Raw genomic sequence first — 25,560 nt, 5'->3', positions numbered from 1 at the left:
TACCATGCCAGATCAGATTACTGAGCTCCCAAATCTGGAACTCTACTATTGGCTGTGGCCAATACCTGATGGTTCAGAAGAAAGGGAAAAACACCCAGAATGCACTTTGCCGTTTGTATGATGAGGGTACATGTGGGAGGAGTGATTCCTTCCTGACTCCTATGGTGATCAGCTTATGCAGTGAAGCAAGACATTTGATTACCCCACTCAGTATGTATAATTACAAATGATACCATTGTTCATAATATTATCGTGCCCCTTTTAAAATTCATCAGCAACTTCTTGGCTCTAAAGAGCAGAGGAGGACTCAAGAATGCTACTCATGTGTAAGCCACATGGCATCATTCCCACCACCTTCCCTCTACCCTACTGGAAGCCTCCAGCAGTACTCCAAATTCCTTACAAGAGACTATGGGGAATCAAACTCTAAGGAGGTGCTAAGCACCACAGCTAGGCCACTGGGTCAACACAGTTGGGAGGTTTAAAATAATATACTCCTTTTGAGAATGCATCCATATTTTTAACGAAATAGAAAATCCTGAAAGATTAAGTTCTGGGCTCTGCTAAATGCGAAACACACGTGAGCTGCACATCGGTAGCTGTTAACATTTGGTAATGATGCAATCAGTGAAGGGGAGGCATACAGTGTAGCCACTGCTGTACTAGTAACTCAATTATTCTGAAGACAAGAAGTCCACATGCATATAATCACTGGTAAATCAACTCCTTGTTCATAAAACAGAAGCATGGCCTTGTATCCAGCCAGTTTATATAGTTTTTTTCTTTTTCATTAGGCAAATATTCAGCAGAATGACAGTCTATATAATGCAATATTCATGCTATAGAGTTCATTGAAAGATAAGTCATATCAATAACTCCCATAAAATTGATGTACAGGCAAGAGCTTGGCTTCATGGTGGGGAATGGGGTCTGTATAATATTAGTATAACATTAATGTGAAACAACTATCAAGAAAAGAAATCATAATTTTTCAGGGTTTTGTATATTTTTAGCCCCAAAGATGATAGAATACTCAAAGTGATCACTTACTTTCATAGGGCCCAATCCATCAGTTTTTACTGACTCACTGACTGTAATGGGAATTTTAGATGAATAAGGAATACCGAATTGGGCCTTTATATGTTTACCACAAATAAGCCTTCCAAGTCCCTGAAAACATGCCTTGTTAATTATATGTATGTATAATAAATGTCCCAGATATGTCAGATTATTATTATTTGCAATCTGTAACTGTACTGATATTACATATCTGCAGATTAACAATGCAATGTTTGCCATCATTAAGTTGAAATAAACATTCAATTTAAATATCAGAACCTTTCTAGTCAGCGATGTTATCACAGAGACAAAATTATCTTCTAATATGACCCCATTTTAATAAAACCAGGACTTTGGAACTCGAAAGATAATTGTTTCTAGACTTTTTTTCAAGCATTCTATCATCTACTGTCTTTAGATTTCACATTCAATCTCTGTAAAACAACTCAATTACTGATTGTTTGGACTTTTATTACCTAACCCAAAACAAGATACATAGGAATTCCTGCACAAACCAAAGCTCAACTGCTTTTTGAGTTTCCAAAGCTTCTTGATATTATTTTCATGACACTAATTTTGCAATCTATTGTCTACATGGGTCTATTATTCTTTGACTCTCTGAATTTCCACATATATTCTGGCTACAAGTGTCTTTAACCTCAAATGGACTGTCAAGCAGACGCCAGATGCCCCCTTATTCCCTCAGTGCAAACTATCAGTAAACCTTAGCATAACTTTACTTTGAGCCTTAAACTAACAGCATGTGAAAAGATTAATATGAATAAATTCAAAACTAATCAGATCCCTTCTTTAAATGTTGACACAGTATTATTTATATCCCATAAATACCTTCTTGACTAAAATTCATCCCAGGAGATTGGCATCTCGCCAGTTCTATTCATATTTACTGTATTTATATAGTACAGTTGGCCAAGGATAATATTTAAGACAAAATATGCCTTAGGGTATATACAATATCTCTTATAGTTTTCCTTTTACATCTCCTCATTGCTAAAAATATTTAGTCTGAACTGTATAAAATGCCTCACAAAGACCTATCAGCAATCTGCAGTGATATATAGCTGACTATGAGTATAATTAGAGCATATTTGTAATACTTGGGCTGTAGTCAGTTACTGAACGCTAACAACTTTGTGGTTAAAAACTCAACCACTGATCTTTCCCATGCCTTCATCTCAGCAGCTTTTGACCTTCAGTGCATTCATATTGATCTCCTTCTCCTTCCTCATCACTGTCCCGCGGGATCAGGAACTGCAGAGTTATGAAAATTATTCAGTGAAGTCTAGGAGAAAGTGTATATAGCAACCAATCCTGCACTTTCAATTTGTTTGTTTAAAATATGGTGGAGCAATTCCTTCCTTTCTGTCTTTTTTGGAAAGGTTCCCTCAATCCAGTATAACTAAAGAGCAGTGGAAAAACAGTTAACCTACTTACTATGATGTTAGCCACGGCACTTGCACAGTAGTATTGGATCTGTTGCTAAATGGCCTTCTGATCCCAAACTTCTGATGCACTCTGTTGGTAGATACCTGAAGTCTTCTTTACGCTGCCAAAACCCCTGCTGATACTTTAGTACCGCTCTGGCTTTTGACAATATTTTAAAAATAGACCCTCTTTTGTCAACTTTGATGTCACACACTTCAGATATTTTAATGTTCTGACAAGTATACGGCTGGATTTTATAGTAGTAGCTCTTTGTGTGATTTTCTTTGGGTGGATAAGGAGGCAAATCTGTAGTCAGGATCAATGCCTTCAAAAACCCTCTATTACAAGTTCATATCCATATATCAAGTAGTTGCTACTATTTTCTATGGCCTTTGTTAATAAATACTTGCTACCAGGCTCAGGGCATGAGGTGTTGGGTCTCAAAACAAAATTCTGACCAAAATACCAGCAAGGGTGGCATGGCAATGAGGGTGTGGGTGTGTGTTTTGAAGGAAAATTGCCATAATTTCTACGTTCTGTCTGAATGTCATTGCTACAAATTACATTAAACCTTTTGCGTATACCCACTTGGCAGCAATATACATAAAAAAAATCTTCCTTCACCGAGGGTAAGAAGGGTGGAGTATATTTATCCTAGCTGTTATTGTAATTACAATAATAAAATGGCTTTGACTGCAAGGGTGTCCTGTACCTGATGGTGTCATTTAACAGTAAAAGAAGAAAAAGGCAGCTGCAAAGAGAGGGGTTCGGACACTTTGACTGGCATCATGGGACTATCACATGCAAGACACAGCAAGCCCTAAAGCTACAACTTGTTAAACTAAAAATAAATAAAAGAAAATGCAATTAGAAACTCTTGGATAAAGTTACCAAGATGGCTACATTATCTATTTAAGCAAGAGGTATGTACTTTTCAAAAACAGACAGCAAATATATAGGGCATCAAGTGGAGGGTGGGGGAACAGGGAGGGAAATGAAAAGATTAGGCACTGGAGTTTTGGATACCCTGATGGTGAAGTTTTTTTTTTTTTTTCTCTCTCTCTGGTATTTAACCTTCCTTGGCATGAGCAGCTAGCTTTTACTTTTTTTTTAAGGAGTTTTATGCTTTTTCTGCACACCCACTGCCACCACCAAAACAAAGAGGCATGTTATGATGATTTGTATTCATTATAGGTGGGATCTGATGAGATATCAGCACAGAACATTTTTCCCTTTTATTGTTCAGAATGAGATGTGTATCATCAGTGTCATTCAAAAAAAAATAGCAAAGGGCAGAAAAATGAGAGGGGTTCCAGGAACCTGACACTAAACAGAAGGGAGAACTTCTTTGTACCTAAAATTAAAGGCACCATTCATTGGAACAGAGGCTATTAAACTGAAAACAGAAGGGAGAGGTCTCTCCAGTTGTCCTCTGTTAGGGTACCAATTTAAGTAGAGATCTTGAGAATGATGTTCTGCAGATCGAGGAGTTTGGGAGGGGAGAAGCCTGTGATTCTTTTTTCTACCTTTTTTTTAGCAGGGATAGACTGAGGCAAGTCGAGGGAAAGCGCAGCTGTGGAAAGAGATAGGGTCGTTTGAGAGAGAGAGAGAGTGTGTGTGTGTCGCCCAGATCCCTGGGGGACACACGGTGACTTCTGTGATGAGTTTGAGGGAGAGAGTGAGAGGAGATCAAACACAGCAGATCTGCAAGCAACCACCCCTTTCCCCCCTCCAACAAGTATGAAAAACGAACTAAGAAGGAGTTAAATTAACAGATGGGGGGGGGTACGATACATGGGGCAGGTATTTCACGGCACTGGGCACTGCCAAGGCTTGGGGGGTGAAATCACACACACACACAGGACTTACTTTCGGGGAAAACGGGCAGCATGTCTATTTTGTAAACCTCTTTGGCATAATACTCCTCATCGCTCCTCTCCCTTTCGCAAGTGGCGGCTCTGTGGTTGGCTTTCTCCTGCAGCAGATCCCTGGTGCTGTTGTAGATGGAGATGACCTCCGGGGGGACCTCCTCGGGCTCGGGGTACTCTTCGGGAGGGCTGGTGAGCTTCAGCTTGCTCAGGATCTGTCCTCGGATCGCCTCGATCCTCTTGCGCATAAACTGATCCATGTCTAGGGTGCTGCAGGTAGACAGGCTGAGCGCCACCGTGGCCAGATCCAGGGTGAGCACCACGCTCAGGAGATAGCAGTGCATTTTCGGGTTTAAACCCAGCGTCCCCAAAAAATTGACTTGAAAAAGAAGGGGACGAGCGGGGTGCAAAGGAGGGGAAGCAGCTGCGGTTGGAAATGCAACCGGGCTGCCAGGAAAAGGCAACGGGGGTGCAAATGAAAACGCCCCCGGGTTATACAGGCGAGCTGCAAAGAAAGCGGGTCGCTACCTCTGCATCAGCCTCCAAACTGAACAAACTCAGGGGGTATTTCAACCAGCCCCCACCGCGGCGCAAGGCACTAGAGGAGTTTCCCTAGCGAGCCGGCGTGGCGGGGCTGGCCAGTGAGCAGCGCGCCTGAAGCCGGAGGGCGAGCGGGTGGCAGCCGGGGCGCTCAGCTCCGGGCTTCTGCTCTGGGCTCCTCCAGCGCCACGCACAGGACGGGACGGGACGGGACCGGAGAGGGGCGATGTCAGGGGCGGGCTGGCTGGCGGCGCGCGCTGAGCTCCTGGCCCCGCGCTGCGGAGCTGCAACAACACACGCAACTGCTAGCGGAGCGAGCCGCCCCGCAGGCGAGAGGGCGCCCACGTGCGTGTGTGTGCGCGAGGGGAGAGCCCGGGGCTGGGTGCACAGGGGGTGCGCGGGTGAGCTCTGCTCTGCTCTTCGCTCCTTCCTCCGGTGCTGATCCTGCCGCCGGCACACCGGGCTGCATGCACCGACCAGCCCCCCTCTCTTGCGGTGCAGCTTCCCCGGCGCCCTCCTCTTCCTCCAAAAAAAAAAAAAAAAAAGCCAACCCAAGCCACAGTCAACAAGCCGGCGCTGTTGCTGCTGCTGCAGCCTCCTGTGGGTCGCGAGCCCCGGCGTTCAAAAGGTGCTTTGCCCCTTTCTCCCTTGGGGGCACCTCTCCCCTCTTGCTTGGTTTCAGTGCTTGCCACGCACGGCCCGATCCGCAGGGCTTCCCCCGGCCCGAAACGCGTAGCTCCTGCTTTACTTTATCTGCAGCCCCGTTAGTCTCTCTCTCTCTCTCGCTTTCTCCTCCTGCCTGCCTCCCTCCCTCGCTGAGCCCCGTTGCTTTCCTTGCGAAGAGGGAAACTTTGCCAGCAGATAACATCACGCTCTTGCAGGGAGAGGGAGATTTATAAGGTCTCCCTGCACCACGTGTTTGCCTCCCAACAAAATGACGTGGTGGGATTGCATGGAAGAGGATTCCTCCAGCTTTTCCCTCACCCCGGCTCCTTAGTCCCTCTGTGCAGCAGGCGGGGGCCCCGCGAGCCCGCATTAGCAGTGCATACGCTTCAAGGTGCCGCACGGTGCGGGGTGGGAGAGAAGCGGGAGAAGGGAAGACTGGGGGGACTCTTGTCAGGCTTGCTTGGGGTTTACTGTTTCTTGAGCCTGTTATTACCGTCATGGAGCCAAATCACATCGCTGCTTTCAACTCTATTGCAGGCAATTGACCGGCACCCGCGATAGGGTCACTGTCATGCCTGCCCCACCTTTTGTGGAGCTCTGTGAGATACACCTCTACCTCGATATAACGTTGTCCTCAGGAGCCAAAAAATCTTACCACCTTATAGGTGAAACCACCTTATAGCGAACTTGCTTTGATCCATGGGAGTGCACAGCCCTGCACTGCTTTACAGTGTTATATCCGGTCCCGTTATATCGAGGTAGAGGTGTATTTCTGTTAGAAGAATATGTGCAAATAATTACAATTCATTATTATATTATGCAGCAAATTTGGCCCATTGTTTTAATAGTCAGCAGAAGGCAGTCTGGCTTTGCTCAGTCCACTCCCCTGTACTTAAGTTGGATTTCCATACACATTCTGTGGCCTTGTCATCTCCCTCTGAAGCGTTACCTGGTTATCATTATACTCATTAGGACTGTGATGATGATTCTCTCCTGCCTCCTCTTTGGTGTCCTTTGTGCACATTGTCATTTGTACTAGGCCACTCAATTGCTCACTCCAGGAGCTTTTTAATTTCTGTCTCTCTAATTTGCTCTCTCAGTTACTTCTTATATCCACCACAGTCTCCTAGATGTTATATATAGAAAAACCTATTGGGTTTACCTTGTCCATCTTGGTGCCAATGCATGATCATTCCCTTTTTATACATAGGGAATTGCTAGTGGTTTGACCTAAATGCATTGTGCCCATACTGCATTCTGGCTCTGCTCTTGAGAAATTATTCTACAGTCAAATAGATCTCATTCTTAACTTCATCCCCTATGTGTTTTCTTTCTCTGTCACAGTCCATTTATCACATCTGTACATCAGCATGAACTTCATGAAATGATCAAGTAGCCTTTGTTCCCTTAACACCCGCCATTCTATCCCTAAATTCCCTTAAGCATTAAGTTGTCATAATTTTTCACTGGATGTGTTAAGAGAGAGAATCATTTGGAGCCTCTATTAAGTCATCTAGCCCACTCTCTTCCATAGTGACAAGATTGTTTCTAAACCTCCTATTATGGTATAAGATGGGGTATAGGAGTATTCATTGCAGCATGATGACATAAGGGGCATAAAGGGTTAGGACCACAGCTATACCATTCCTAATTATATTACAAAAAATGTACAGAGGAAGCCAGATAGGATGGCTCAAATATCCCAAAAGATATAGGCCCAGATCCTTAGATGGTATAAATCAACACAGAACCATTGAAGTCAAAAGAGTTACACCAATTTACAACAGCTGATGATCTAGCCTTAAAAGTACAATCTACTGTTTCTAGGAAGTATTAAAAAGATTTCTAAGACTTGCTAGTCACTTGAAAGTGGTAGCTCCTAGATTAAAAGCAAGATTTTACTTCTCAGTATGTCTGCAAGGAAAACAGCTTCCTTAAAACAGTTATAGTGGGGGGATGGGGAGGGGAGATAAAGGGGCCTAGCAGTACTGAACTACTGCATGTTGTTCGCAATGGCAGGGCTCCACTGTAGGGAAAGCAGTGTTGCCAACTAATCCAGCACTGCTGCGGATACAAGCAAAGAAGAGCCTTCCTACTGGATAAAGGACATGAGAATTAAAATTTTTATTAAAGTTAATGTTTAAGATGAAATATACACCAGTTAAGAGGCAAGGTACTGTACATCTGGGGTCAGGCTTGGGTTATGGGGGGTTACAGGTATCGTTTGCAAGGATGAGAATATACATACATATCGCATAACCTTCATTGACTCAGATTGGGGTGCAAGGATTTTTAAAGTGTCAGTGGATAAGTGGGCTCGGGTACGTCACCCATGGAGTGAGTAAGGAGTCCAAGTCAGTATCGGTGTCGTGGATAAGTACATGGGTGGGGCGCGTCCCTTGGTCCTTCAGGGAAGGAAGTGGGTTATTTCCCTGGTCGGCGGTCTTGGTTACTCAACACGGTATTGATGGTGTCCTGTGATGTGTTCCGTATAAATGTCTCTGGACCACCAGTATATAGTTGAAAACAACAAGGAGTCTGGTGGCACCTTAAAGACTAACAGATTTATTTGGGCATAAGCTTTCATGGGTAAAAAACCTCACTTCCTCAGATGCATGGAGTGAAAGTTACAGATGCAGGCATTATATAATGACACATGAAGAGAAGGGAGTTACCTCACAAGTGGAGAACCAGTGTTTACAAGGCTAATTTGATCAGGGTGGATGTAGTCTACTCCCAATAATAGATGAGGAGGTGTCAATTCCAGGAGAGGCAAAGATGCTTTTGTAATGAGCCAGCCACTCCCAGTCCCTATTCAAGCCCAAATTAATGGTGTTAAATTTACAAATGAATTTTAGTTCTGCTGTTTCTCTTTGAAGTCTGTTTCTGAAGTTTTTTTGTTCAAGAATAGTTACTTTTAAATCTGTTATAGAATGTCCAGGGAGAGTGAAGTGTTCACCTACTGGCTTTTGTATGTTACCATTCCAGTGGTATGTTACCATGTCCAATTTGTGTCCATTTATTCTTTTACGTAGGGACTGTCCGATTTGGCCAATGTACATGGCAAAGGGGCATTGCTGGCACACGATGGCATATATAACATTAGTAGATGTGCAGGTGAATGAGCCCTTGATGGTGTGGCTGATGTGGTTGGGTCTTCTGATGGTGTCGCTAGATATGGGGACAGAGTAGGCAATGAGGTTTGCTACAGGGATTGGTTCCTGGGTTGGTGTTTCTGTGGTGTGGTGTGTAGTTGCTGGTGAGTATTTGCTTCAGGTTGGGGGGTTGTCTGTAAGCGAGGACTGGCCTGCCTCCCAAGGTCTGTGAGCATGAGGGATCATTTTCCAGGATAGGTTGTACAAGATTCCTGTTTAAAAACAAAATGCCATTTCCTCAGCTAGTATAAATTGGTATAACTCCATTGACTTCACTGACCAGCTAAAGATCTGGCCCTGCCACCGGTTGTAACTAAGATGTGAATGTTTCTGAACATAAGTTTGTGAAATTAATGTATTTCCTCCCAAAACTTTACCTGAAACCATGAAGAAATAATACATCCATGGCCACGTAAGAATTTACAATTGTTACTAGGCTGTACCTCATGCCGATCCGGAACTTCACAGCGACAACACGGCTAGAACTCAGATCCTCCTACTCAAGCACTAGCCCATACCATGTGAGCATTTAGAAACTCTTCACTAGCGGTCGGCAGTGATAGGTAGAGCTGGGCAGAGAAAGATAATTCTCCTTCAGGATTTTGATATTTTGAAACTTGCTTTTGTTGCAGTTAGGAATAAATACCTAAAATTTCAAAATTCTCTGTGGACCCTGGAATCCCTAGGGTCTCAGACTCTCAGGCAATCTGTCCGGAGGGCTGCTCCAGAACTGTAGACCCTTCCAGGTGAGCTGGGGAGTGAGGCAAATGAGCTGGCAGGAAACCAGGCAGGTTTCAAAACCTGGCTGGTTTTCTGCTAAATGTCAGCGAAATCAAATGGTCTCCAGGAAACATTTTGATTTTGCCAAATCAGCAAATTCCAAAAGAAAAATGTTCTGCCAGAACTTTTCCGATCAACTCTCGTTATAAGTCTTATAACCTACAGCAGAGCAGTTCTTATGCTGTCCAGTAGAGAGGCCAATAATGGTACACATACACACTACCAGTTCATTACACACTTTCTTAGTTTGACAAATGTCAACTTCAAGCGTCTGGCATTCACTATAGTTCAGCTCTCAGTTTGACATCAGTGTAACAAATCTGTTGCTACCTAAGGCTTCTTGGTATCACTATGGTGCAAATTATTGCCATTCAGAAGCTCCCAGGAGCAGCAGGGATAGAATGTAGACTCCTGTTCCAAAAGCATAGACCAATACCTACCACTTGAGCTAAGCCCCTACCACCTGTAACATAGGGCCTGATACACACAGCTCAGCCATTTTGAGTCTCCTTAGTAGAGGACAATGGCACACATACATACTAGCCAGTTCATTACAATATATACCAAAATACACAAGCACCAGGTTTCCATTTTGAAATATGGCATTCTCTCTCTCATGACACATTGTTTAAGCTTACTTTCTATGTGCACCCAAAACTCTTGGTTCCACAAATGTTCTTGTGGATATACAAGCAATGCAGAATTGGACCCCAAAGAAATTATGGCCCAACCTCTGTTTATCATGGTCACGTGAGCAATTGCATTGAGTAAGGCAATCAAAATTTGGCCATGTAACTTTTGCCATTTTATGTGCATGGTCCAATGCAATTCTGCTGGATAAAGTGCCATAAACTAAACATACTTTCAGAATTAAACAACCACATGCCTTTCAGTACAGGTAATTCAGTTTTTGAGTTATAACTTTATTTTCACTCTGCACATATCTAATAGGCTAAACTATCATAATTAACCCCTTGCATTTTATTTTGGGAAGGTATCCATTGTATTTATTAAATTCTAAAGAGTGAATTAGAGTGAAAAACTACTGTGGAAAACATTTACTAAATACAAATGCAGTTAAACTTGATTTGATCTATATACATTTTTTTTTAAATGGACCCCATCCTGAATTCCTTGGGCACCCAACTGTGAGTAAAGAAAGCACAGAGGAAGAACAGGACTTATCTGTTCTTGCGCTTTCAATTCAGTACAATGCTGTCTTTTTATATGTTGATTTTTTTTAATAAACAGTAACTGTTTATTACAAAAACAGGGACACCTGGAAAGTTACTTCACTTACTGAATTTAAGGCTTTCATGTTTCCTGTTAACTTAAAAATTATGTGGTCAGGATTTTACAATTTGTGGTTTCTTTTTTAGATTGTTTTGGTTATACACAAATGTGCTGTGCAAAATACAATGGCAATAATCTTTCTCAAACTGCTGACGACCAGGTCATTAAGTAAGGTGGTTGGCCACATTTCATAAAGTAGAGAACATTGTTGGAGAAGGAATAACTTTTAAAATTTAAGAGGCACATTTCATAAGCTTCACATTGATGACGAGCGTCTGACAATTGCACAATTAATTCTTTGTGGCATACACAGAACTTTGCAGGATGTTACTCTGCTCATGTTGAATCTTAGCTGTTCTGATGCAGTCTGCCAGTCAAGAAACTTTCAAATTCTCCTTTCTATAAAACAAGCACACACAATCATTCAATTTCTAGAGCAGAGGTGGCACCTTATAATGGTGAGATGAGATGACAAATAGAGGAAAACTGTACAGTAATAAAACGCTTGATTTTACCATTTAATACCTTTGGTGTAGCTGGAAGCATCAGTCCTCTACACTTCTGTATTGTACTTTTCATTAGTGAGCATAGTGATTCCTATGTGTTTTTGACACATCCTATTGAGCTTACTTATTATGCAAGTGGCCACCAGGATGTGTCTCTTATTTCATACAGGACTCTGTCCTGCAGCCCTTACGTTTCAAAGACATTGACTAATTTGTATCTCTGGCTCTTTAACATAAAATTAAAATGATCTTATGTTAACATAGTGATTTTCATTTTAGAGGCCAAAAGTTCTTTGGAAACTTTATAAAGTGAAGGTCTGATCCTGCAACCTTTCCTCACAAGTAGTTTCAGCTCATGCAAACAGACCTCTTGGCTTCATTAGGAGTGTTCATGTGAGAAAGAACAACAGAATTTGGTCCGAATAACTTTTTCCACTTATACAGTGCCAGCACCTCTAAGTAAAGGTGGGAACTGTTTTCCAGTTCACAACACAACAATTTAAGGCAGGAAACAAAGAACAATACCATAAGCAACTGAAGCTATAGTGCACATTTAGCATGGATTATGACCAGCATTAAGACACCTAAGGCCAGATCAACCACAGATTTCCCTAACTGTAGGAGCATGCAGTCCCCAGTAGATGCTGAGCTGACATAGCTATCTCTTGGACCACTCCTTCCGGCAGCTCCAACTGTTGGAGTAATTATGGGGGTATGGCCAGATTGCACAATACTCTAGTTTAGGAACTGTTACTAGCTGACATGGATTAGACCCTGACAATCTGGAAGCCACAACAGCACCTTTGGGGCACAACCCTCCACTACTCAGTGGAGACTGGATGCTGCAGAAAATCGGGAGCACTAGTCTTATGAAAATTTTCAGGGAATATATAAAGACCACAGTGGTCAGGACCTCTAATCTAAACTATTATAAATTCATAGACCACTCCTTTATATGGAGTGTGTGTGTATTTCTTTCATAATATTTCAAGGCCTGAAAGGTTATTGCATGTTATTTTAGAATTGCATAGAGACAGTGTTGGTTGTGCTCCAATAAATAAGACAAATGATAATCGTAGAAATTGTTAGTAGTTCTAGCAGAACATCTATATGACAATATTCAGGAAATTCAATTGTACAACTTCAGTGAAAACATGCGTCCAAGCGGTACTTGTGGTGGTTTTTTAAGAAGAGGATTGTTTATAAAGCAATATTAAGTAAGTGGCGGCAGCCTCAAAAATGGGCCTTTAGTAATGTAATATCTTAAGCCATGTATTGCAGCTGCACAGGAACAGAGTTATTCTTTAGTTCACAAAGACTGTAGGGTTCTTGCTTCTCCGGCAGCCCGTTGGTGCAGCTTACACAAAGAAAAGCCTTAAATAAAACAAAGTGGATTCTTAAGAATGTAACATCTTCAAACATCTTCAAAGTGGCTCATTTTCAAGGGCAGTGGGGAAGAAAAACTCTAGACAGTTAGATTTCAATTTACTATTTCAGACTGTCCCAGTAGAAAGTCCACGCTGATCTACTTCGGGAAGTAGGAAGGGGGGGAGAGGGGTGGAACAACTTCTAGTTTTTTTCCCCTGGCCAGAGATTGATATCCTCTTCAAATTTATAAAACAAACACATTTTCAAGTCCACTGTCCATGGACCACTGAAATCAACTGGAGCTCTGCACAAGAAGGGCTTGCAGGATTGGGTCCCTTTAGAATGAGCTGATGTAAATGAGGAAACTGCAGTCATTTGTCAAACTGAAGAGACAGCCCTAGACCAAGTAGGATCAGATTTGCCTCTGTACAGAGTGCCTACAAAAAGCCTATGCATTTAGCCATCCTTAATGCTTTTAAGTGTTATGTAAGCCTTGTGTGGTTGCTCTGCACAGGAGTGAATTTCACCCCGGTGAGCAAATGTATCCATAATAAAGTGTAATAAACTTTGTGTCTCACTATTTTTACTGGCTTTCACTGTGACAATGGGCATCCTTGGTCTATCATGTCATAACCCAGGCTTCATTGGATTATCTCATTCATACATAAGTCATTCTAGTTTGCTTTGGTATGGGTTTTGTTTGATTGTTTTAGTCAATGCAGTGAGAGGAATTGACATCCTTGGAAGCTGGAAACCTGCATTTGTCTACAGCATGATACTGCTAACACAGCTCATCCCCTGACTAGAACAGGTCAGAGGGCAGCTCAATTTTAAAATTTTATTAAGATGATGTTAAAAAAAATTGTGAACAGAGTTTGAGCATAGAAGTTTCTGGTTATCAGGGAATAACATACAGATTATCGAGGGTGCAAAGTTTGGCTTAAGATCACATGACATGAGGAATACATAATCTGCAATATCCTGGGGGTAAAAGGTTGATGGGTCAAAGTACAGACATTGAGTTATGAAGTTCATAGAGTGGTTGTGTTCGGGTGTGGAGTATAATGAGTGGATATGATGATGAGGATGGATTGACCCTCATTTGGTGAGATTTAATGTTTAGGGAGTTTATGGTTCCAGTTCATATGATCCAATGGAGAAGGTCACTTGGTCCCTTTCTTGTAGTGGGAGAACGATGTCACTCTGGCTCACGCCTCCTGATACTGTCGGTGGCCGGTGATGTGCTCGATGTAGATGTCCCTGGACCATCGGATGGCGTCTGAGACCATGAGGCGCTGCATGAGACGTGCGTAGCGTCGACCGATCCCACAGGTCCGCAGCATCTATACTCCTTCATTGGTCTCTCAGCTGAGACTGCCATCAAGAGCGTCAACCATGCTGGTATTTTTCTGCTGTGGGTACAGTGGCACCTCAGAGTTACGGACACCTTGGGAATGGAAGTTGTCCATAACTCTGAAATGTTCCGTAACTCTGAAGAAGAGGTTATGGACTTCGGGGGTGTGGGTGGGGCATTGGGACTGCAGCTGGATCCAGGTTGCGGGGAGAGGAGAGTCAGGGCTTCTGTCCCACGGAAGCACCGGAGCTCAGTGCTTTAGACATGGGGGGAGCACTGGGGCTTGGGGCTTCAGCCCCATGGCTCTGCTCCCAGTTTCAGCCTTGCAGGGGGCATCGGGACTCAGGGCTTCAGCCCTGGGCGGGAGGCGCCGAGGCTCAGAGCTCCCCAGGGCTCCACTCCTGGCTTCGGGAGTGGGGAGGGGGAGGGAGGTTGCATTAGGGCTCGGGGCTTTAGCTATGGGGGGAGCATTGGGGCTGAAACCAGCACTCCCCTCTTAGCTAAAGTCTCGAGCTCCAGCGCTCCCCCCGGTCTAAAGCCCTGCGCCTCGGTGCTCCTGAGGATAAGAAGCTCCGAGCCCCCCTACCCTGTGGCTGCAGCCCCAACCCACCGTGGCTGAAGCCCTGAGCCTCAGGCCTAAAGCCTTGAGGCAGTACATATTTGCTGGTGGCTTTTTTTTTTGTCTGCGCTGCTGCCTCATTGAGGACTTCCAGGGTGTCTGGTTGAGCGGTAAGTCCGTAACTCTGGTGTTCATATCTTTGAACTGTACATTCCCACTACAAACCAGTCTGAGTCCAAACAGATTTCACATCGGCTACTAGATAGCCACTTTTGGTCACTACTCCACCTGCGCTAGTGACCTAGAGGTACAGAGCTCTGATCACTAGTCTCCTGAGCCATCCAGGCTCCCTGCTCACATCCAGTATGCATTCTTCAGAATCTGCAGTAGTATTACTACATTGAGTAAGGGCTGTAGGACCTCCACCACAAACAGTCTCAGACAGCAGCTTTGGATCTGGTTGATCCATGGGTCTTTCAGCTGAGGCCTAGTATGTCAATGCCAGATGTACCCTCAACCTGGACTATACCTTACACGTGCGTGGGGTGGGGATAGACTCTGACATTGGAGGCCTTTTCCAATCATGCATAGATGATCCTGCTTGCATTTCTATAAACTCTCTCAAACTGGATTCCTTTAGTATGCAGTTTTGGAGGCTTCCTATAAAGCACTTCCAGTCAGCTGTTCCATTTATTCACTTAGAGCCAATCCCTTGACCCTGTAAGGTCTATAAAGGCAATTCTATAGCATTCCAAATGAAGCTCCATGTAGGATGGATTAGCAGCTGCAAAGGCCACACACACACAGGGCTGTAACTCTCAGCTGTCCTTGTTTCTAAACTCACATTTGCCCCACTCCCATGCAAATTTGGTGCCGCCTCTTTTATTACAGTAAATCTATTCCATCATAAATGCAGAATCAAGGAACAGAGGTTACAGAAAATGTTATTGCCTCATCAGTGCAAACTTTAAGGGCCTCCAAGGTCTAGCTATTCCATCTCCCATTGACTTCAATAAGAGCTGGACCGTCCCACCTATTGCTTCCGCCTTGCCTTCTCTGTGTCCTTCATTGTATTCTATTTTGGTGTTGCAGCAGGTGGAGACAATAACATGGAGCTTTCTTCCAGTTTTTGAGGCCTGCAGAAGCTGGCAGCTCAGGAGACCTACATAGCAATTAGGCTGTCTGGTCACAGAGCACTTCCTAGTACAGCACCCTAGGAATCCATTAATTTAAATGAAGAGCACCCACAGGGCAAGATGGTGGCCATTCTTACATGGGTGCCCACAATTGGGGTATAGAGGGAAGAAAACAGGGCACTAGGAAGTCACTACTGCACACCTGTCAGCCACAATCTGTCCCTGAGACCATGACGATTTTGCTCTGTTGTCCACCCTCCATCCCCAGTGGAGGGGAACAAGCATGGGGGAGAGTACATACAGCACCCTGTAAAAAGATGGTGGAGTTCCCACAGCAGAGCATATACACACTCTGCCCCAAGGGCACTGAAACTGAGTCAGATAAAATGCCCTTGGGAGCTCCAGCTTTGCCCATGCCCCTCTTCCTGCTAACCAGGCTGTGGATTAGAGACCCCCCAGGTTTTTACATCCATAAGGAAGACCAAAATAATTGCAGCATATTTTGCAAATCTTTGAAGCCTACATTTCTCAGCACCTATTGCAAAATATATATATATATATATATATATATATATATATATATAATTATGTGGAGTCAAATAGGAGTTTGTGTAACCTGGATTTCTATACCACTGGGATCCAGGACTCAGAATACCATGAAAAGGACCCTCTCTTTGTGCTAATAAATATTAAATTATCTGCCATTTGGCCATTATCTAATTATAGGAACTTATCTCCTAACCATCTTGAGCATTCCTGATCCAATTTATGGAAAGTTTAGACTTAAGAGGAATTTGTCTGACAGACCTCCTTGTACAGACATTTCCTCCTTATAGCTTTCCCTTTCCTTTTTGCATCTTTCCTATTGGGCCATTCAACATTGTACACAGCTGCCAGACTGAAGTGGCACAGAGTGTTTTCTTTTAATTTTATTAATTTCATTCAAATCTTGGCCCAAACTCTGTTCAATTGTTTTTTCCTTCCTTTTCCCCCTAGTGCTGACCGGTAGATTTTTATTATCTTGCTGGAAAATCTGGCTAAAACTTAATTATAAAACATGTATTAAAGTGAGAAACAGATGGAACTGAATTATATGTATGCAGCAAGTTGGATAACTTTGTTACGGTGATGAAAAAAGATTAATTAGGAGGACATCAGTTGGAATTGATATCTTATATTGCATCAATGTGTATGCTTCCAAGTATTTTTCATCATGTTTGAAAATATTGGGTAGCTAGTTAAGATGGACTTTTAGCCACCTGGATTAAATGCAACACATGTTGCTAGTATTATTAACTGCTAATAGTTGTTTGAACATCCTGGGTGTAATAACTTAATGGTCTGAGTGCACAGATCTCCACCTCACAGAGCTACCTATCATACGTACACACGCGTTAGTTGTCTGAGCAGAGCAGCCAAGGATTGAATGCGGCATGGAGATCAAATGGCAAGGCAGTGTGGCAGAAACCTCTTCTGGCCCTGTGAGTGTCAATGAACAGACTTCCGTCAACAGACCTTCTGCTCTAGCATCTTTCACGAGCTAAATTCTTTCCCTTTCAGACACCTGTCCCCCTTCACTCTAAAACAGAGCTGGAAGCAGCAATTCAAAAAACCTCTTCATTATATTTTAATTTTTAATAAATGTTTTGGGCCTCAGCTGCTGTAGATCCGTGTAATTCCTTACTGCTTTATAAACGGGGCCAAGTATTAACTGCATGCTACAGCTGGGGGAAATTAAGGCAGAGAGATGAAGTGACTTTGCCTGTGTCACCTTGGGTGTCATTTCCAGAGCTCGGGTCACAGCTCATCTGTCCCATAAAGCTCTATTTGCCAGCGTAGATCACTGGCAGACTGTATCGTGGTTTGGCCCTACGCTTGGCCTACTGAATCATCAGCAGCTCAGCCAGGTTGTGTGTGTTCAAGGCTCAAGAGGCCAGTCTATGGTTTTTATTCTCAAGTAGCTAGCCAGAATCATACACCCAGCTGCCAAAATTCAACCTGCAGGAAGGAGAGTGCTATATACAGGCACAAAGAAGTTCCCAAAGTCAGTCTTGCTATCAATTTACCATGACTAATTGCCCCCTTGATAATATTGGCCACCCCTATCACAAGCCCTGGAGCCCATCTATCAGTACTATACGTAGCATGACATAGGAAGGATACAAATCATCCTTTGGATTTGGTATGGCACTGTACGGGAGGCCAAAAATTGAGTCTGTGACCCTATAAAGGAAAACAACATCTCCTGGACCAAGTCTAGATTATGTGTGTAGTACCCAATCCTGCAGAATGCTTCAACACCCACTCAAACCAATAAGTCTGCGGGTACCGTGTATCTACCAGCATCAAGCCTTATGGATGTCATACGGACATCCGATCATCTTTTACCTCACAAAAAGCAAACTTTAAAGGAACTTTAATTTAAAAGGACACAGCCAGTAGGTTGAATTTCCTATTTGATCTACTTAAAAACTGTTACACTCCAGTGAGAAATGTTCTTCACATACCAAATACATTTCACTTAATTTATTTTTTAATCCTTCATTTTGGCACCAAAAACTTAAAAACAAAAAAATCCCCAGGCAATTAAATAATATCACAGAAAACATAGTCTTTATTACACGGTTAAATTCTGTTGAGCTGATGTGGAGATGACAAACAGGTGTGGAGTTGGCAGGTTCACACACGATCCTGCAAGGTGCTGCAATGGGAGAGAAGGGTACCTTGCAAGAACTCAGGCCTTCGCTACCCAAACCGCCAAGACTGAATTTCCATGTATTACTTCACTGTTGTCTGTTTTTAAATATTATTTGATGTGTGTGCTTACACTCTGTGGGTCTGACACATTGTACTGGCACTGTTAAGAGACCTGAATGTATCTAAGAATCAGACCCTTTATTCTTGTCACTAGCATTAGCATGGTCCTACTGTGATACGATGCTAATCAATAGCACCACTTGCAAGCTACTAGCCTAAAGGAATTTTCTGAAACCACATGTTTTATAAAGAAATATTCAGTCATGTGCCTGCAAAATAAAAAGTAGCACAGAGATTAACAGGGTGTTACTGAATTTTTCATTCATTCAGTCTTAAAAAAATGTATTATACAAAGCATACCAGGCACACTTTCTGAATGTTAACAACATCTTGGTGTTACAGTGTCTTTTATCCTTGAATCTAAAAGCACTTTAGAAATATTTATTAAGGCTCTTATCATGGAAAAGCTCTGCACAGGTGCAGGGATCTGCTCATGTGGCCGATAACAGAATGGGGAAATCTCGTGTCTCTAAAAATTCCTTGGAGGTGTTTGGGAAGGTCATTTAATCAGTGGCAGAGTTGTGAATAAAAGCTAGAATTCCTGGATCCTCATGCCTTGTTCTAAAACCTAGTTTGCACTTTTCTATTAGATTATATGACATATACATATTTTACATGTATTTAACATCTACATTGCATACAAAAAAAAGGAATTACTTCTCTCATGTAAAGAAATGACTTTATAAGACATATGCTAACTAAAATTCATTATGTGGTTACAGGCACGGATATGCCAGGCAATAACCAGTAACATTAATTGAATTAATGACACTATCTCCTGCCCATCCCAGGCAAGATTATGGCAAAGGAAATACTTCAGAAACCTTCAAATTAAGAACTGCACTGTCTTTCTTCAGATGGGGATAACAGAATTGCAGTTGACAAGGAGATAAACTCACTCACCAAACTAACTACATCAGTCACACGTAATATTAAAATGACATTTATAAGAGTTTATAACGGGTTAACAGATGTTTTCAATGCATTTTACAGATTCGGTTAGGTCAAGATGATGTTTACAACCATGGTATACAATCATAGACAACACCTTCTACTGATGTGCTTGTAACCATCTATGACACACACTACTCACGTTTGTAACATGTTTATAACATCTATTGATCATGTATTAACCATTTATAAATGGAATCTTAATATCAAATGTTAAAAGTTATTAGAGCTACAAGCCTGCAAAGACTTATGTATGCAATTTACAGAATGAGACCTCTCTGGTGTAAGTTTTTGCAGGATGCAAACCTATTTAGCAATTTTACAATCAATAGAAATGCTGAAAATAGAACTTTAAGATTATTACTGAAAAGCTGCATGCTGGTGCTTGAGAATCTCCGCCATTCAGTGGAGTGAGGGAAGAGGCTATTGGTCATTTCACTGGAATGGATGAACTATGATACTATAATGATATATTGTTGATTTATCGGAAGATTTCCAAAAGCACTGAAAGGATTTAGAATCCCATTGAAAGTAATGCCATGCTAAATCCCTTAGGAGCTTTTGAAAATGCCCCCTTTAAACTTATTAAAGCATTTGGCAGCACACAAGTTATATACGTGTTAGGGGGACTGAACTCATTCTGAAGATTGAAATGTTGCACGAGGATAAAAGCAAGAATTTTATTCAGTGTTGAAGCTGCACATTTTGAGTCAAGCTCTGTTCAGTCAATGTGTACCCAAAGATAAGAGCGATAAGAAACAACTGCCTTTGAAAACAAACACCTGTTGTAAGACAGCTCAGGAAGCTAGCCCATACCCCCTCATTCCCCAAATGTAATCTTTACTACAGTATTTGACCTGTGGTATTATTATCTTATTCAGAACATTCTGCTTCAAGCATCTCCAGTATATCAGAAAGCAGGGGAGTGAAGTCACCAAGTTTTCAACTGCCTTTTTGGAAAACCACCATTCACAATCCTCCCATCTACTGCAGAATGCAAAACCCATGGCTAAGGTTGTAAACATCTGTTCGTTGTCTGTATGTTTAATGTGCATCTTGTTTGGCTTTAGGATCTCTGCACATTTGCTCCAAGTATGATCAAAATTTAACAAAATCTCAAGGCTTCCTGACATTTCAGGTCTTCCCCTGCCTCTATCTTGCAGCAAGTCCCGGATAAGTCATTGATCGGTTTGCAAGGGCTGGAAGAAAGCAAAGTTGATGACTGCTCAGTCTGGTTATTAAGGATGCCAGGACCCATTTTATAAAAGAGTTAAGGGTTTGTCCTTCTAACCATCAAAGTGCTAGATGTGAGATGGTGGTGACTGCAGAGATAACTCAAGGGACATGCAGGTCATGCAGCTACACAGGTCAGCCTGTTCTAGGAGCACCATCCTACCCAGAACAGTTTCATTCTTTCTAAAAAGAAATCCCCTTTCCAGTAGGAAACAGGCAGGGCCCCCAATCAGCACTAATGGAATGCTTGGTTCACATTACTCATCTTGGTCAGAGCATAGAACTTCAGAAGGGAGACGCTCCTCAGCCCCGAACCAAGAGATCACCAGCCAGAGAGGCACCACAGGCAGGAGCTCTCCCGACTCAAGCAGCCATGGCAGGGAAGTTCCCGGAGCCTCTCTGTGTCCCAGTAAAATTAGTATAGAATATAAAACAGACCCCAAGAACACCCCACCAAAGGTTCTCTCACAGGGGCAGACCCCAGGGGAAGATGGTCCTTTCCTCACAGAAAGAGAAGCCTAAGATGATCAGAAGAAGAAGGCAAAATTAATCAATAGATTAAGGTGAACTGCTCCTCTCCCCAGTGAAAATGTATTGTCTGCAATCCATGCAGCAAAGAATCCTTTTCCAGATGTGCATATTATGGAGTCTACCTGGTGCCTTGCACATCTGGAACCAGTCCTAGGTCTCTTTGTTTCTATGGATGTAAAAAGACACCATATAATGGTAAGTAGGATCATGAACTCCTCCCTTTAGGCAGTAGCACAGCTCTTCTGAAGCCTGGAAACTCATGGGAGCAGGAGACTGAGCTTGAGAACCAAGTTCTGCTCTCTCTGCGATGATAGAGGAAGAGAGCACTGCTAGGGAGGGTGGGCTGAGTGACTCTGTGGGAAAGGGGTAGGGCTGGGAGTCAGCAGACGTGGGTTCTAGCTCTGTCTCTGCCACACTATTCCAGAGGTGTTGAGCATCTGCGGAGCCCATGGTTCTGATCATCCTTCCCCTCTTGCGAAAGGAAAATCAGTCTCAGAGTTGCTTCTATACAACAGGAATCTACTTTTACTACACATTTAAATCCTCAGCTTAAAACCACAATACCAAGGCAGGATTTGTGTTCATGGAAATGGTTCAGGTGCAGAGAGAGTAGAAGGCAGTTGGGTTAAGCTAAGTGGACCATTTCTCTGCCTTGAAATAAGTTTCAGAATTGCTTTGGATGGAGAAGGTAGTGGTGGGAGAAAGATTTGTTTTTGATGAAATATTACAATATTTGCATGTCCCTCAAACACTTTTTCCAAAAAAAAAAAAAAAAAAAATCTATTGACCAGTGAAGTTGCAGGATTGAAGTTCACATATACGTACTTCACTGAAAGTTAGACAATAATGCTGTCAATAACGTAGCAATTCAAACAGCACACGGATGTGCTGATGCTTTGTAGATTTCAGTCCAAGTAAAGTACCTATTTAAGATTAATTTAAAACAATCAGGGCTCAGATTTAGATTTTAATTATTCATAAGCATATTGTATGCAACCCAAAAGAAAAAGCAAGGAGGCTTTATAGGGTGAGAGGGTTGGTTAGGCAGTCTGAAGTAGTACATAAAAAAGGTCAGTTATGAATGTTAAGGGATTTGAAAGGCAATACATGTGGCCTACACACTCACCCCCCCCCCCCCATAACACTCAGGTGCTGATGTGCAATCTAAAATTATAGTTTAAGACATTATCTTTTATGTCTAATCTCTCCGTGTTTTTCTTAAAAACATTTATAAATGGCAACTCAATGCTTTGGTCACTTACAACTTTACTGCAAAAACCTAAGTGCATACAAACAAGTTCTGAAAACTTAAAAGATTATGGAAATGTTTGCTAAAAATGATTTTATAAAATTTAGTCATTTCAAAATATACTATTGTTTCTCAAGCAACTTTCTGGTAGGAAAAATCATCTTTTTAAAGTAGCTGATCTCAATGAGCCACTGGTCAGAGCCAGATACTGCTGATATCAAACAGGACTTACATGTTGGATGTAAGTCAGTACCACGCCTTAAGATCAAACCACAGAGAAAATTCAAATCAGCATCATCAACTCTTTGTTCAGTAAAGTTATAGATTTAAGGCTGTCCATGTAGGTTTTATTCAAAGTAATTAAACTCTGCAGAAACCAAGAAATGTGATGTGAGACTATAATGGTACATTATAAGATTCAAACTATATTACCTTATTTTAAAAATATTTGTTTACACTGCAATAATGAGATGCCAATTCTACTAATTTAATAACTATACAGATGTCAAATCCTCAGAAGTTGGAATAAACGTACATCAAACTTTTGTGGTTTTGCCACTCTATATTTTGGGTACATGCCTTCATTTGTGATAATAATCATGAGGCCACAAGCTAATGTCTCCTTAGATATCGAATACACTTAACACTCAAACCAGTTTGAAAACGTAAACATTTCTGCTGTTAACTTCGAGTTCTCCTCGAAGAATTATGCTACAATATATACCAGATGCATGAACAGGCTACAGTATAACAGAACTACTGCCAGCTGTTAGGGGCTGGTTTTATGAATTATATATGTATATTATATTTACATGGTATAATATATACAAATCCCTCCACTCATCTTATTTAAGAAATTTAAATCCAATTTAACATTTATAGTTTGTCTCTATTACATCAATGAAGTCCTTTATAATTTCACTTAGATGCTGAATAAGGGAATACTTAGAATATTTTTTTAAATTAGTGAAGATACTTCTTAGTGCTCTGCACATAATAAGATACAAAGGTGCATGAGAAATCCATAGCAGCAAGAATACTTGGCAGTTTTGTAACAACTTCCAGATCATCACAATGTGGTTTAAAATATCAATGAATTATGCCTTAAAACCCATGAAGTATCTTCATTTTACAATTGGGGAACTGAGGTACTGACCTACACAAGATCTCACAGCAAGCCTATGGATGGGCGGAGAGAGAATTCAGTCCCCTGGTTCTTACTTTTCTTCCTTATCCACACAACTATCCCTTCTTTACATGTATATGTATTGTACCCATTGTACTTTAAGGACTGGATTACCAACTGGGGTAAATTGGTTAGGTCCAATGATGCCAACAGAGTGACACTTGTTTACTCCAGCTGAGAATCTTACCCTCATACTAAAAGCAATTCAGAGCAGTGACCCTTCCTTGACACAATTCAACACTATGTACAGACAGCACTTTATAAAACCATTAATTAATCAAGCTGTACAGTTGTCACAGCAGTTATGCCATGGACCTCGCAGGTGAGGTTCCTTTCTGAATCTGGAATATCCAAATCTCAACATTGCCCCCTGAAGTTTTATTTATGGTAAAAAAATAAAATAAAAAGCGAGAGCTCCTTTCCTCTCCCACTAGTCTCGTACTGAGATTAACTTAAGACTTGCAAAAAAAATAAAGGGACAATATAAAGAGATGACATCAGTCATAGGCCTCAGTTTCTTTTTTTTAAAATTAAGTTTCTAAGACTGTCTCCCACCAAATCAATGCTCAGAGACCAGTATTATGACACTAGTGGTTAGTTTTCTTTATTATCTACAAAATCTTTCTTGGCCAAAGGACTGCAGACTCTACAAGAGACCAATAACTTTACAAGGTGATGGAATTTTTATGTTTATTGTAAGTCATTTCTTTTACAAATTGCTGACACCTTTTCAAGATGCAACCTAGCTTTGGAAATGCAGGCACAATAATACGTCAATAGCCATGACCAATGTATTCACTTTTAATGACCTTGGCAAAACATATCTTTCATTGGGCAGGTGCCACTATTTTGACTGTACAAAATGTTTTGGAAATATGTTGAAAATTATACATGTTTTGGAAAATATTTCAGGATTTCAGTATAGGGAGTGAAGTTTTGGTAAATAAAAGTTTGAAGCTAATGAGGAAAGAAGCCACACCCAAACCTAGGAAAGTCTTTGCTTTCCTTAAAATAGGCATATCTACAATCCCCAAAAGCTGTGCATTCACAGAATGTAGAGCTTTTTATTCAAGTAAACTAATATTTTATCTTGAATGTTCTTTCATTTCCTCCATCAGTCACTTTCACTATCCTGCCTTAGTCCATCATCTTGTCCAGTGTGGCTTTCCCGGTCACTCTCTTTATCCCAGTCTTTCATAGACGCTCCCATCATGAAATCGTCACGGAGTATGTTCCATGCTGGCTCATCAGATTTCACTTCACCCTGAATAGGATAAAACAAAAACCGAAAAGGTGAATGTGGAAATCAGACAGTATGAAGGTTTCTGATCCTCCACAATACCCCCTCCCATTCCCCAAACCCACGTTTACAATGTATGCAAAGACACAGACAAACTGAGGGCTGACTTCATTTGCTTTCAGTGCAAACAAGCATGCAAGTGAATTATAAAGAACTTGACAAAGCAATAAAAGAAATATGGAAACAAAACAATTATTTTTCATGGACTAAACACGGTCAACCCTGGGCATGGCTTCCTTTAGTAAAATCATTTTTGGCAATCAAAATGGACTCATGATATCATTTATTAACCCCCAGGTGCTGCTTCATTAGGACATTTTTGGCACATTTCTGCAATACAAATATGGATTTAATAAAGGCTTTGTAAAAAACAAATTTAACATTTAACATATTTTGTGATTTGTGAACCAAATCCCCTTTATGTGGGTTATTATTGCCTCACTACCTGGGCCTGCATATGGTACAAAGATGCTTCCAAAAGAAATGGAAATTTGATCTATGGTCAGCAAGCCAACAGCACCTTGATTCCAAATTTGCTTCTGCATGAAAATGGTTTAACTGAG

At 41.7% G+C, this 25,560-nt stretch overlaps 2 protein-coding genes across 2 annotated transcripts in view; both read right to left on the bottom strand.

The window, feature by feature from the left end:
* The window catches only part of TGFB2 (transforming growth factor beta 2), a 73,218-nt gene extending 67,772 nt beyond the window's left edge, over positions 1–5,446 (bottom strand). Inside the window, exon 1 of the mRNA XM_054024008.1 lies at positions 4,375–5,446. Coding sequence (XP_053879983.1) covers positions 4,375–4,717 — 343 coding nt within the window. The 5' untranslated portion in view covers positions 4,718–5,446. The remainder of the gene's footprint in view (positions 1–4,374) is intronic.
* Positions 5,447–19,474: 14,028 nt separating this feature from the next.
* Positions 19,475–25,560, bottom strand: part of RRP15 (ribosomal RNA processing 15 homolog) — a 42,983-nt gene continuing 36,897 nt past the window's right edge. Inside the window, exon 5 of the mRNA XM_054023942.1 lies at positions 19,475–24,961. Coding sequence (XP_053879917.1) covers positions 24,812–24,961 — 150 coding nt within the window. The 3' untranslated portion in view covers positions 19,475–24,811. The remainder of the gene's footprint in view (positions 24,962–25,560) is intronic.

Source organism: Malaclemys terrapin, chromosome 3 (genome assembly GCF_027887155.1).
Source record: "Malaclemys terrapin pileata isolate rMalTer1 chromosome 3, rMalTer1.hap1, whole genome shotgun sequence".
In the NCBI taxonomy this organism is placed as follows: Eukaryota; Metazoa; Chordata; order Testudines; family Emydidae; genus Malaclemys; species Malaclemys terrapin.
This window is presented reverse-complemented; position numbering and strand designations above follow the sequence as displayed.